The sequence below is a fragment of the Mizuhopecten yessoensis genome, unplaced genomic scaffold (genome assembly GCF_002113885.1).
Source record: "Mizuhopecten yessoensis strain PY_sf001 unplaced genomic scaffold, ASM211388v2 scaffold6727, whole genome shotgun sequence".
NCBI lineage: Eukaryota > Metazoa > Mollusca > Bivalvia > Pectinida > Pectinidae > Mizuhopecten > Mizuhopecten yessoensis.
In genome coordinates this window covers 366,170-380,640 of record NW_018406694.1, presented here as the reverse complement: position 1 = coordinate 380,640, position 14,471 = coordinate 366,170, and the positions used below count along the sequence as shown (strand labels likewise).

The 14,471-nt window shown below is 34.5% G+C and overlaps 1 protein-coding gene across 1 annotated transcript in view; it reads right to left on the bottom strand.

The window, feature by feature from the left end:
* Positions 1–22: 22 nt before the first annotated feature.
* Positions 23–14,471, bottom strand: part of LOC110452577 (aminopeptidase Ey-like) — a 34,468-nt gene continuing 20,019 nt past the window's right edge. The window contains exons 10-19 of the mRNA XM_021501191.1: positions 13,860–13,925; positions 12,953–13,119; positions 11,352–11,449; positions 10,612–10,748; positions 10,150–10,205; positions 9,032–9,179; positions 8,653–8,726; positions 6,951–7,055; positions 5,023–5,187; positions 23–1,446 (exon numbers count right to left, since the gene is read on the bottom strand). Coding sequence (XP_021356866.1) covers positions 1,302–1,446; positions 5,023–5,187; positions 6,951–7,055; positions 8,653–8,726; positions 9,032–9,179; positions 10,150–10,205; positions 10,612–10,748; positions 11,352–11,449; positions 12,953–13,119; positions 13,860–13,925 — 1,161 coding nt within the window. The 3' untranslated portion in view covers positions 23–1,301. The remainder of the gene's footprint in view (positions 1,447–5,022; positions 5,188–6,950; positions 7,056–8,652; positions 8,727–9,031; positions 9,180–10,149; positions 10,206–10,611; positions 10,749–11,351; positions 11,450–12,952; positions 13,120–13,859; positions 13,926–14,471) is intronic.

The window sequence follows — 14,471 nt, the reverse complement described above, 5'->3', positions numbered from 1 at the left end:
GATCACAAAATTGTAAACCTTGTAATTTCATTATCGTTAAACTTCAACCAATCAGACGTAAGAATTACAACAAATGCGCCAAACATCACGGTTCTTAGTACATGTATATTACGTCAGCTCGTTTGGTGTTGTATTTTTTAAAAGTTATATGAAAAAGTTGATTCCACTTCATTGTCATTTTTTGAAGATTTCAATCATCTGATAAGTAATGTTATGTTGATTTCAGAGAATTTTGACATTTAGTTTTGTTTATATCTTCAGTTTTCATGTAATCCTGCACTGATAATAAAGGTTTGATACATTTGGTTCCATATATCTTGAGTTTAAATTATGCCAAATTTGACCATTTGAAGTCAACAGATTACATATCGTACTAGTCGTCCAAACATGTAACATTTTTGGGTGCGCTATTTGAACTTCTATACGAAACATTTAATAATAAGAATAATTCGAGGTTCTTATATACCGCCTTATCACTACCTAGATCATAGGTCGTCGCAAAGCGGTTCACAAATTAGTATCCGTGGTTATTGGGCCTTTGCAACCATCCGCTAACTTTCTCAACTCCGTGGGGACCATGCATCGCTGCCGCCATTTAGGCGCAGTTAGCATACACCAATTCCAAGCTAAATAGACTGGAACAAGCGAAGAAAAGTATCTTGTTCAAAGATACAACACAGTGACGTGACTCGAACCTGCAACCCTTCGGTCATGAGCCTGACGTCCTACCACTAGACTATCCTGCCTCCCCTTTTAACAAATAATGGTTATTTCTATACTCAAGCAATTATTTCCACGGAGATAATAAAAAAAATGCGGTTTGCAAATTGATGGGTTTTTTTTAAATTTAGAAGCGTTTGTCACTGTAATAAAGCTGTCACGTAGATTAGCGACATTTTAGTGAGATTCTTTCCTCTTGTTATATTTCATTAACATAAGAAGTTATGCTAAAAATAGCATCATAAGATAAGAGTTCATATTGTCCAAGTGAATTACATGCCTCGGTTAAGTTATGAAGTTTGAGAAAGAAAGAATCAATATTTCGTTGGGATTCAGACTATATTGGTTTCTGAATCCCTGATGTGAATGTATTAGTTTTCCACACCCTCGCTGTTCTGATTTTTATTCCAATCACTATTATTACATTGGCTTTTTACCGTATACCTTATCGTTACTGTCAGCAATATTTGAAATAGTAGGTATCCGTTGTGAGTACCTTACTCCATTATTAACTTCTTTTGGAAAAAAATAAAACACACAAACATTGAAGGAAAGAGAGAGTGAAATTTAAACCTGTATACTTACTCAACCACCAGGAATTCCCATTTTCCCAAGATGAACTCAAAAGCCGGATAGAAGGCTATAGGATTGCTGTAGAGTGTTATGAAGGCACGGGGGACATCTTGTTTTCTGATTTTCGACGGATCTAGTATGTAATCCAAATATCTGAAATAGCAAACATGCACTTACATTAAAACTGATACAAACATTTTTGTTCAATGAATCATTTTTATATAACAATTTGGACAAGAATTTAAAGTTAAATAACAAAAAAATGAATATTACAACACGAATAACAACGATCTGAACCACAGGTCGATACAAAATGTCAACTATTTGGACAACCGCGTAAAAAACGACTATCAGGAAGGCACACATCAAATTAAAAAGGGGAGGCGGAAAAAAATGTTACACTCGTCAGGATTTCTGCAGTTAAAATCAGGAAAATATTGAGGTCACCGACGACCTGAGATGCATTCATTACATATAATGGAAATAAAGTAATATCGTGATTCGACTGCGAATGAAGCATTTCTGGTACTGGCAGCGTATTTGCCAACAGAAAAATCAAGAGCATGCTCTGGGTAAGTGCATCAATGAAGACCCTCATGGGAGATTGGTATTATACTGCGACAAGGAATGTTTACGTCTAGTTAAACTAATGATGCCCCAATTGTTTTACGTTTGAGGACTTAAGAAGCGAGGTGATAATTACTGTTATACCCTAGGTAATTGGTCAGGTATTGAAACTAAACAGAAGACATGCTTTCTTGCAAATGCAGGCAAGTTTTTAAAATGATAAGTGAGGTTAAAACCCATAAATATGCTTTATCAGAAGTTCTTTTTACACAACCAATAACATTTTCTATGTGACGTTTCGATGACTAGTACGATATGTACACTGTCACCTTCATCAGACAAATGACCAATGAAGCGTATGCACACAAAGGCGTAAAATGTTTTTGTATGCACACAAATGTTTACACCTTTGTGTGCATACGCTTCATTGGTCATTTGTCTGATGAAGGTGACAGTGTACATATCGTACTAGTAATCGAAACGTCACATATAATTTTTTATTGGTTTGTAAAAAGAACTTCTCATAATCCATACTTACCAACCTGAAGAAAATGTTTAGAAATACATAAATATGCTGGTTACGAGTCGTTTGGAGCAAAATAAAGTTGGACAGTTATTCGTTATTCGTCATTCAGAAAAACGAAGAACTTTTTAAGATGACTTTCCAGGGGAAAGAAAGTAAACCTAGAATGTTAATCGTTACGAATAACTGTCCAATTTTACATTGGTGTCGTTTAATCAGTCTTCATATCTTATTCATGTTCCGTCATTATATATAACATGCTGACAGCAGACAGTTTTTCGATACGTTAATTATCACTTAGCCTCACGCGTTATTGCAGCAATAAAACTTAACTGTAATGCATTCATTTCATTTCAACAAATGTTATTGACAAAGTTGATACAAGTCAATTGGATGGAATAACAGGCAAAGCCTATATAAATTCTCTCCGGCGGTGGCTAAATTAATGGATTCTACATCAATTTTGAAATAAAAATTATAAACAAAAAAGTTAAAGGGATGTAACTCCTTCTTAATTAACACAACTGAAATACAAATACATTCACACTTTTCACATCACACACAAAACAATTCCACAGGTATGATTTATTTTTATAACATTTAACAATGTATATAAGCTATACAGGTATCAAATCACACAGATATTGGCAGACATTGACCAAAAGTCTATGTGCAAATATATGCACAGGCCACAGTCGCCAAAACTGTTAAGTTATTATAATTTTATATGCAAACAGATAGCTAGTCAATGTGTAATTCAATGTATAAGATGGAAACTGTAAAACAAGACAAATTGAACAAATATAGCAACAACCAACAACAATCAAACATGCTAAACTTAAAACTCCTATGTCCGTAGAAGAATACCCTTTATAGAAAAATAGGTAAAGTTACTTATTTGTGGAGTATAATTGAAATAGGAATAGTTAAGTATTAAAAGTATAAAGTATAAGGCCATGGCTGGTTAGATCATATAGAGATTAAAACGCGTCGATTTACCAATAAATAACTGTACATCATTAAGTAACTATCTGTTTGTTAGTCCATCACAATCAGGACAGCCTTGTAGAAAAATGTTTGCATCGATATGGTTATGACTTCCATAATTATCAACAGAAGTAAATAAAGTAAGTCTGGGATCATTATGCAATGGACATTCAAGAAAATAATGGAAAACTGTTTCATATTCAAAAGAGCAAGCATAAGAAGGACAGTCAGTTAAATGGTAATTGAATAAATTAAAATTTAAATTGCTACAGAAGTTTCTAAGTTGACAAAGAATAATATCGGCCCTTCTATCACCTTCAGTTTTAAGAATTAAGGTTGTAATTCATTAAAATAAAGCCTAACTATTATTAATTTAAGCACAACAAAAGGGAAAACAGACTGCAAAAAAGACTGCCGAATATTCAGTTCATCAAATGATTTTCTTAAAAGCAAATACTTCTATTTTTTGTTTTAATATTTATCCTAACATTTGTCATTTAATTGAAGAACAAAATATAAAAGTATACCACTGTAATGTGTTAAGGACAATTTTAGACTTTCTAATTGCTTTATTGAGTTGTAATGAATTGCTCATTTTTGCTGACGTTATATTCCAATCTGAGTTTATTCTAATACCGCCGTGGTGGACAGAAATTGATATATCAGTGTGCCATTTTGCATATGTCCTGATATCTTGAATCATGTTTTTGATAGTGACAGACTTTATCATAGGATATGCACGTTTAACATAAAAATCAGTAATTATATCTTCTTTATGGCATTGCACTCTGTATTAATATTCCCTTCATTGAGAGTCTTAGCGACATTCAGCAATGAAGTTGTAAGGGGCACCAGAGACGAGCAAAGTTCATATCACTCTGCCTTTCTTTCCAAGGCAGATACGTTTATCAGATTTGGTGAATGTAGAGGAACCAATAAGAATGTAATGATTGTTCCCGTCAAACAAGTCAGGCAGCCAGACAACACCACAACATAACAACGTCCCATACAATAGTAAAATAGGAGCATATAAAAAACAAATATATCAAGTACTCTATTTGGCTGATCGTCTCAATTTTTAATTTGATGCCTTTCAAACATTGAGAGAATCATTTATTACAAGAGTCTCTATATTACCCGCCAAATGTAATGAAGGAAAAATATATCTTTCCTTTTTATCTAAGTATGCATTGCAAAGAAGTCCAGTTGTAAACTATTAAGCACGTTAGGGACTATCTGTGAATATGAACGTAATGTATCAAAATTATTACCGGCACAACAAAGGAAATTATATACGGTACTTCAATCCTTATATTCGCTGTTAGGATGCTGACACGTATAGAAATGATAACCCTCAGTGCTTCGACATTGAATATTCTTCATCGACTATAATACAACGGAAAAAAACGCGGATCATTGTCTCAGTTAGTTCGATGACCTCTTGACTTCACATCGATGTCGTCACAACAATTACAATAACGTAACAAGCATCACGTAAGCAAAATCCGATTTCAGTCAGAGAGCTATAAATGTTGTTTTAAGTGGGTTTTTTTATATTAGCTACGAGCAGTGCATCACAATAGGAAAATGCGAGGAATACTGACATGCATGCCACAATTTTAATTGTGATATTTAGATTTATAGATAATGACCTGCTGATGATCCACAAACGGTCTGAACAAGCCAGTGCAGTGAGTGCGGCGGGTTGTTCCGTGACTGGTCCATTGACGTAAAGGTTAAACATGTAATCCCATTCCTCTTCTCCTCCTTCTTTTACTGCTTTACAGAATACTGTCTCCTTGATGTCAGCTGGAATCCTACAACAAAACACAAACATTATATATCAACGGACTAGTTAACTAAATCAATTTATTTTGTGTGAATCAATTTTTGTTAACTCGGTTTTTATTGTGTTTTTTGTAATTTTTGTGTTTCAAATTTGGCCCTGTGTATTTCGCATATGCTACAAACATTTCGCTGACGTCAATCGCAGAATTATCAACGCTGCTATGCCTTTTCCGCCTACATGTGGCATGTGATCATTATATTTATTCCTATTTGAATACTGGTAGTTTACATTTCAGCCACTATGAAATGTAATTTTAGATCTTGGAAATGAAAATACCTTTACGATATCGTCTCCCACCTCTGACTATTCAAGACAAATTGTGCAAAGTGAATTTCCCTTAGTGAATCTCTAATCGGTGCTCAAGGTTTAAGAACTCTTTTTTTAAACATCTTCACAAAGAAGTTCATGAAATCAAATATGCTTCATTTCATAATGTTCAGTAACATATAGGCTGGAATTTCAATGCAAAATATTTCAAAATATTTGCATTTGGTTTAGCGAAAATCATCTGCCACCAAAATACAAAAGACGGCGTCTTGTATGCTAGGGAAAAAATAAATTTTCAAATGAGCTTTTGCAAATTACTTAAATTATTTCAAAACAAACCTACGGAATACCACGACGTTTTTTTTTCTCTCAAATTCTTAATTAATTTGTCGCTTATCTAGGAATCTACTATTTCTCTTGTGTCATTAGCAATATCAATGTCAGTGTTTTATCAAATTCTCGGGCAAGAGGTGGGAGAAGAATAAATCATTATGTAGACTTACAGGAATAAGGTAATGCGTAATAAAACATGACAATAAAAGTGAAAGTCATCCTTTTCTTTACCAAATATCAATAATAAAAACGACAAAACAACAACGGATGTTATTTACCTATATATTTATGTGTTGGGACGCATTGTAAAAATGATTTGTGTACAGGTAATACATGACTCGACTCTCTGTTTCAGAGTTTTAAAATGTCTAATATTAGTAATGGTAACATGACAGCCAACTTGGTATCGATATTCTGTCTGAAGGTCTCACTAAATGTGCCTTAGTACAATTCAAAGACTTGATAGTAAAGGAAGAGAATTAAAAGATAACTTGAAACATCATCTTGAAGGAGCACGGTGTACATTTTCTCCCACAACCACTATAGGTTTCCTCACTCCCGATTAATTGGATAAACCTATCAGGATTTGGTAAAAATGTTTGGTTACCCACTAGTGGGTCACACACTTTTATTGGTCAATCTTTTACTTATGAAGTCACGTAACAATGCTTTGCGATGATATCTTCCATTGTGACGTCATGATTCACGGCAATTGTTTCGCCCCATCGGAAGCCGACATAGTGTATTTTCAAGGGAAACATATGGCTTTCCAGATATAAATATGAACGCTAATGGAGAAAAAAGACCCCAAACTCGTGATGGTAGGTTATCATGTTTATCTAACTCTCGTTAGTTAATTTTCAAATCGTAAAAACCACTCGGTAAACCTTGTGTCTTTATACAATTTAAAAGTTAACTAACTCGACTTAGATAAACATGATAACCAACCATCACTCGGTGGGGAACCTCTTTGTATCGCATACCCACAACGTGCCGATCGTCTCTTTTCAAATGCACCTTTGAATAACATGGAATGCAATGTTCCAAGGCCGACGTATCGGAAGGTAATAGTTATGTAAAATAAATAAGTAAGTACCCAAGTCAGTATAAAATTGTTTGGTAGTTACTTACAGTGTTCCTAAGTTTTTCCAGTCGTTAAATAGTTCTTTTGAACGCGTGGCACATGCTTGAATACCATATTTGCACGACAGACTGAACATCAGTTTTGAAAGGGACCTGAAAATAAGACAAAAACATTTCAGTGCAATCAAAAGCAATATTGCAGTGACACGTAATTTCAAACGGCCCTGCTTTTAATATAACTTAGCATATGTTATTGTATACATTTATATTTATGTGCACTGGTGATATTCTTACGTAATGATGCTGTGTTTGTGAAAGGTTTTACACGTGTTATAATTGGCATCATGGTAGATTAGATTGGCGCATTATAAACATATGAGTAAAGCTATCTATATGTATGTTATTTACCCGTGTATTTTAAATTAAGTACACATATATGTGTCAATTAACACATATACGTGAACTAAACGCATGTGTGGAATTATTGTTTGTGTAGCACCGACATGACACCAATATTAATTCGAGAAACGCCACCCTGCCTCACCACAAAAATCACGAGCTAGATAGACAACCCCGGTGGGCATACCAGGACAACAGTGTTTAAATTTAATTATTCTAGTAAGTTCGAATTCAAGGGGTCAATTTGTTTCAGGCCCCTGAACAGAGTCCTAGCATAATGTAAAAACATAGAATAATTCGAGGCAGCCCTTGGTAGAAGTATCGATTGTCATCGTCAAATTTAATGTAATATAAAACAACAACTAAAGAGTATCAAATTTTCAACAGAACCGTAATTCGAGCTCAAACTTTATAAGTATGGACAAAGGTAAGATTGACACGGAGACTTTCAAGTAAGTATAGCGGAAATTAAACCAGATGGTCCGGAAGGGAAAGCGTCTTCTGCTTTATCGACGATATCCATCATATAAATCTAGGTCAAATCCAATTAATGTCACGGCTTTATATCAAGAACCGGGCCAGTGCCATTAAACATCACAAAAAGGCACACTAATGAGCATAATAAAAAAACATCGTCCTTCATATTACAAAAAAAATCCACCTTATTTCTAAATTGTATCATTATAACAACCATAAAACCTTGCCATATTCTTCTTCTATAGCCTGAATCTTTGGAAACCCTGTATTGTTAGTTTTTTTACAGTCAGCAGTTGACATCTGTCACTTGAGTAATGTTTGTTTTTTAATTTAAATTGAATAATAAAAGTAATAAAGATGTCCTCGGGTAGTCGCCATTGTGCTAAAAAAGCATATGCATGTGTTTGTATTGAAAAAAAAGTCAGCTGATTGCAATTTTATTTGAAACATCACTAGGGCTAATTCAAGAGATCATCTTAATTACGGATGTATGTCCCACCGCCAAAAATTGTAGCTTCGCATTGGACATTTTTTCGATAATACTATAGATTAAATTATTCATGGATAAATATACATTGCGGTAGTTTCATGAAAAAATAATAAAGTAATAAAAAAATAGCACATCACAGTTTCCTGAGTGAAAATAAAACAACGGGCAAAACCATGATTCGAACCCTGGACATCATGTTTACCTCTAGCCAACTGAGCTACCTGGCCAATGGCTGACTCGTGGTCAAGACGCGATACAGTGATGGCTTAAACAAATGTAAGGTTATATTATTGTATGCAAAATAAAAACACCCACTAGAGTTCTCTAGTTTTTTTCTGCATTGGAAGTGGGATTCTGAAGTATTAAATCAAGGTAAGGCAATACCTTTGCTGGGTAGGACGGTTGTCATTCAGGGTGACATTCAATGAACGGCCTTCAAGCAAGCTCAGCATGAATCTCTGCATTAGAAAATTAGAAAAAAAAAGTTGAATACGATATCTGCTAGGTAATTACCTTAGTCGTAATGATTCCGTTAATAAAGACTGTTGAAAAAGTCAAACACGAAATTAAAACTTTCCATTAGTATCAAAAAGGAAACTGAATATGTATGTGCTAATAAATTGCTTATTATTGTTGTTGTTTAGATATGACAACCTTCTCTGTAGAAAAAAAATGTCAATATCAATAACTATTTAAGAAATCTCACATTGAAGAAACAATGTGTGTTTTAAAATTAAACCTATGTAGTGCATGCCAAACAGACCTCAAAATTTCCATACGCTGGACGACTTCTCAACATACTATCCGGAAACGTGAGTTCACTAGCAGCGTACGACCAGGGTATAAACTCAGTCTCGTGACGTAGATAGGACAGCATATCCCAGGCAGTCTCCACATCAGCCATCCCAGCCCTATGATGACAAGAGAACAAGCCTTATGGGATGTAAGATAATTATAATCCCTTATCCACAATGTCGCTGAAAGGACATAACGTTCTGTATCACACGTTCGCAAGATTACTCGCATCTTGTCAGCGTTCTAGCAAATTAATTTCTGAAAAGATTGGGAACAAACGCATATCTAGGTCAGTTATGAAAATACCTCAAACGAGTTTGTGTTTCAGAGTGCTAAAATTTAGATACATGAAGAGTTTTGGCAGCAATGTGCATATATAAGAATAGAAACAAGAACAACTTAGGCGTATATACATAAATGTAATAAGACCTTTTTCCCAAATTTGTCGGGTCAAAACGAGGAAGGCGTAAATTGGAGACTACTTTCTCAATCGACGTTGGTTGAATTCACAAAACTTTTCTAACATGGAAAAAGCAGCATAACTCTTGTAAAGCCACAGAATCGATTAGGATACCTCATCATATGTTCATAAACGATGAATGATGTCAAGGAAATGATCGACAAACAGAGAGGCCATAATAATACACTGAAAGGTTTCAAAATACCTATTGGTGAACTGAGAGATTATTTTTCTTAGATATGTTAACAAGAATACTAGGATGTCACCAAAGTAAAATGAAAGCTATATTGAACCTCAATAGAAATGGTACAAGTATAATAGGTCTGTGTAGGTCTTATGAATCCGGTAGTGCATATTTTGCTATTGATATTAATTATCCATTTTTCATCATTTTTTTCTATGCCTTTAAAATTTCCGTCTGCATTTTGAAAAATACCATTTACTGCAGCGAAGATTAACGCAACAATATTGTAATAATGAAACAAAGTGAAAGAGGCAGAATGGAGGGATCGATGATAAACTGTAATCACTACAGGGATTTTATTTCGAAATTTAAAGGCTTTAAAAATAAAATAAAATAGTTAATCATGAAAGGAAATAGTAAAACAAATGATAAAATTACTTACTTGAATAGAGCCCAGACGTCGCTTATGAGAGTTCCCCTGTTTACAACGTGAATTTTCTGAAACAATCAAAAAAGGTTTTTACTTACGCAATTGTATAGAATTGAAAATAAGCAAAGATGGGTTGAAAACGTCAAGAAAATACAAAGTATTAAGAAAACTATAATTTGAATTCAAAATCGATAAAACTAGGGTGAAATATGAAAGTGTTACACGGAGATCCTTCACAAAGTGAGAGGAAATTAAGACCAGGAGTTACAGAAGGTTATGCGTCTTCTGATTCATCGACGACACCCGCTGAGTAAATCTTGGGCAAATCAAAGTAAGTGACAACAAACTTACATGGCACTTAAAAGCATAATATAAAAACATCGACCTTTATATCACACAACGTGTCAAATGAGAAAATGAAACGTGGTAAATAAACAGTGCGATTACTCAATATTGTATATCTTTTTTTTTCACCGTATAATCAGTGTTCAGCTGAGTTATCAAGGCGTTCCAGTTCTCCTGTTCATAGTTCACTCGGAAGTACCCATAATGTTGTATGTTCCCCATAACCCATCCGCTGGACTTGTTGAGGCTGGCATCGGTAACGTATACTGGAAACAAGGGTAATGCATTTCTTAATCTACCATACTCTTTCATGAATTTGAGGTACATCATAATTATTAAATGCTGACTGTAATTTTTCGTTCTTTTTGAAAACCGTTCTCATACGTTAATAGAACAATGCATGACAAAAGAATGCAAGGTTTAAAATATTAACAATATGTCAAAGACAACTCTATTTGTTTCTTTGTTTCTACACAGCATGTACTTGTATATGAAAAGTGACATGGATAATGGATAATAAACCACTTTAACTCATTCACCCCTAAAATTGCATAATGAACTTCTCCAACCTTTGAATTTGAGGAGTCAAAATGTGTCTTCAGGTGTGGATGAGTTAAAGTTTCGTCTTACTGAAATGTCATGGTCTAAATACTGTAGACTGGATGATTCTCGAAGCAGCGTTCTTTTTTCATTCCTCTCTCACTTGTGTTTCATGTATATCATATTAATTGCGTTATTACGTTCATATTTACAAATATGGACGTCCAACATTTATACAATGACATTAAGTCTTAGTCGAAAATGCTGTCGGAAGTTGAAAATGTGCCCACTAGCATATCACTCAAGCTTGAATTAAAACCAAACCAAACCTTGTGTATTTGGTGCCATCCAAACTATATCACTTGCCGACTGGTCGAATTTCAGTTCTTTATCAGTGGTGTAGGTGAATGGGATATTCCAGCTGTATCTGTAAAGTATATGAAATACATAAACTGTGTGTATAACCAATGCGGATGTAGTTCAAACCTTGAAAATTTAGGACGAGTTTATATATTTTGATGATCAACGACACTTGAACTCTACATCGTTTATTGATATATATTGCTATATAACGATCATAATTCACATAATGCAATTTCAAACATGATTTTGCAGTATCGCTAAATGCAAATTCCAAATAACAAAATCAAATATTTCCTTCAGTTTCTCTACAACATATATATGATGGTGTATGATCTGGCAACGCCGCGTCAGGTTTTAACAGAGTAACCTTTCACTGCCAATACACGACCATTGGCGCAATGGTACTATTAGTCTTTCGTAATACAAAAATGATTTTACATTTAAGATTTTCCTTAAATCTTAAAAAACAGTTTAGGGCTAGAGGTTTTATGTCAAGCTAATAAGGGAACAATTGAAGGATAATGTTAAAATTGAGAAATGTCTTGGACCAGTTAACGGTTTGAAAATAAAACCCCACAAAATGTGCAAAACGTTTGTACATTCTTGATACTACGACTAAGTGCAACAACGAATTGCAAAGGAGCTAGTTTGAATCAGATCGATAACAAATATCTATCCACTAACAATAAAAACACCTATTTTAAGATTAAATTAATAGACCTTGATTTAACTATTCCATTTATTGAATTGCAAATTCATGTTTCAACAGACAAGCAAGATATTTACAGGAATCAGAAAAATGCGATGTCAAAACAAAATACCTTCATTATATACCACAATCTCTACCCCAAGTTGACGTTCCTTACAATCTTAATAGCCTCTGTTCATGTAACACTTGATCATGTGCCGTTAAGCCGTACGATATGATGGTCTTGGACAAGATCGACTACTTTATCATCAGGTCAGTTCACCAGTGTAAGGAACGACAACTCTGGGTAGAGATTGGTGATACCGGACAAATTGCACATTGGTTTATATCCATGTACATGTAGCACAACCAGTGAAAAGTGCATGTGTCACGTCCTGGTAACAACAACGATATACATTCATCAGACCAATGCTTATAAAACAAGAGTTACCGCGGGGCGGAACAATACACGCCGGTCGAATGCCATATAGTGTTATATACTTTCTTACATTGAAATAAGATATGCATCATTCTAAGAGTGGTTAGCTGACATGCTATAAAAAATGTAGGAGAAAATCTCCGGACACAACATCAAATACTGAAATGAACAAAGGGCAATAACTTTTGCAAATATTGTCGAATCTAAATTCTTTTAAGGGAGACACAACTTCATATCATGATTATATTGTATACCAAGTGTCAAAGAGATCGGTCGAAAATGTAGGAGGACATTGCCGGACAAACAAAAGTTTACGACGGACGGACGGACGGACGGACGGACGGACGGACGGACAAACCCATATCATAATACTCCCGTCAAATGTGACGGGCGTATGCAAAGGCAAGAGAGTATTCCAGTTATTAAAAATGTAAGATTACCCTGCGAAATCAGTAGTATTGTCAGACTTGAGAAGAAATCGACTCTGATTCAGATAGAGGCCACCATTCACTCTCCTCACTGTCACCACTGGGTAGTTCTTCTGTAATATCCATGAGTCCATCACAGCTTTCACGTTGACATCAGTATTACCATCCATGACTGCTTGCTACAAATAGTGCAATAGAGACAACGCTGCAGAAAGATGACAGTAGCTGGGGTAAAACAATATCAAAATGCTTATACACTTTCTTCACAAAAACATAAACACTTCACTATGTAATCTAAATATAATGCTTTGTTGGAGAAATGTTATATGTATTATTTAATAAGTACTATTGGTATTTGTTGGAAATACTTGTCTTGACAATGTGCGGTCTGAACGGAGGTTTTGGAACCGCTGAACCGCAATGTCCTGATAGACTCAACTTCAATAATCGGCATCTGAGATTTCCTTGTGTGGAATGACTAATTTAATTCAATAACTGTGGAGTTCCTATTCATGTATCATCGATGGTCGGTAAAACTACCGTTTGTCCCTATCGATTAAATAGTATTTGGCTATATGTAAAATAAAGACTGCCGGTGAAAGGGGCTAACATAGGCAAGTAATTTCTTTTAAAAAAACAAGAGCTTATTGTTAGACTGGAGGTAACTTAAGTTAATTAAATTCGCGTGTGTATTTTACACCCTAACACATAATGAAGAAATGCTATGCAATGCTCGAAACCGACGTAATTATTGTGTTTGTACCGATGTAGTATAATGAGGAGCTGTAGTTTAATCAGATTGATACAGACAGGAACAAGGTTTGCTCTGAACGATGTTGACCTACGATATTCTGTACATGCATGAAACATCTACCAGAGGAAGATTCACAAATTACATACATCGTAAAAAGGCACATACCGCTTGTAAGACTGCCCACAAGTCATCATGAGCGACGTTTCCATAGGCCTTCTCATTTAAATAGCCCTGTAATAATAGTAAACTAATTAATTACATGTGTGAATAATCAATTATAGACAGCATATTGATATCTACCGGATACGTAAAATCTACCAGAAAGAAAACACAGCAATAAGGGGAAGACATGGTCTTTTGTGTTTTTAATTTTCTAGTGCCTTAATTGTAATATATATATTATAAGTCTGTGGTATGCTGCGATCTTGTTTTTTTTTATCAGGATTGTTTGCAAAGTTAAATAAACAGTTATTTAAAAAAATTGCAATTTCCAAAAATGTCCTTTTTGAAATCTATTTCAATTACCGTTGCTCTTCCAATTTTCATACAAATAGCAACATATTATTTAACTGTTGTAACTGTTGTACAAGTTATAAAAAATGTCATAGAATACATAAAACATATGTTTTTTGTACATTTTTTTTTTGAGAGATGCATGCCAGATGACAGGTATTTGGCTGAACCTATAAAAAGTATTTGCTACTACACTCAATCACATTAAGGAAGTCTAGAAGGACGAACTGATCACACACCCGACTGATCGCAATAACGTCGTAA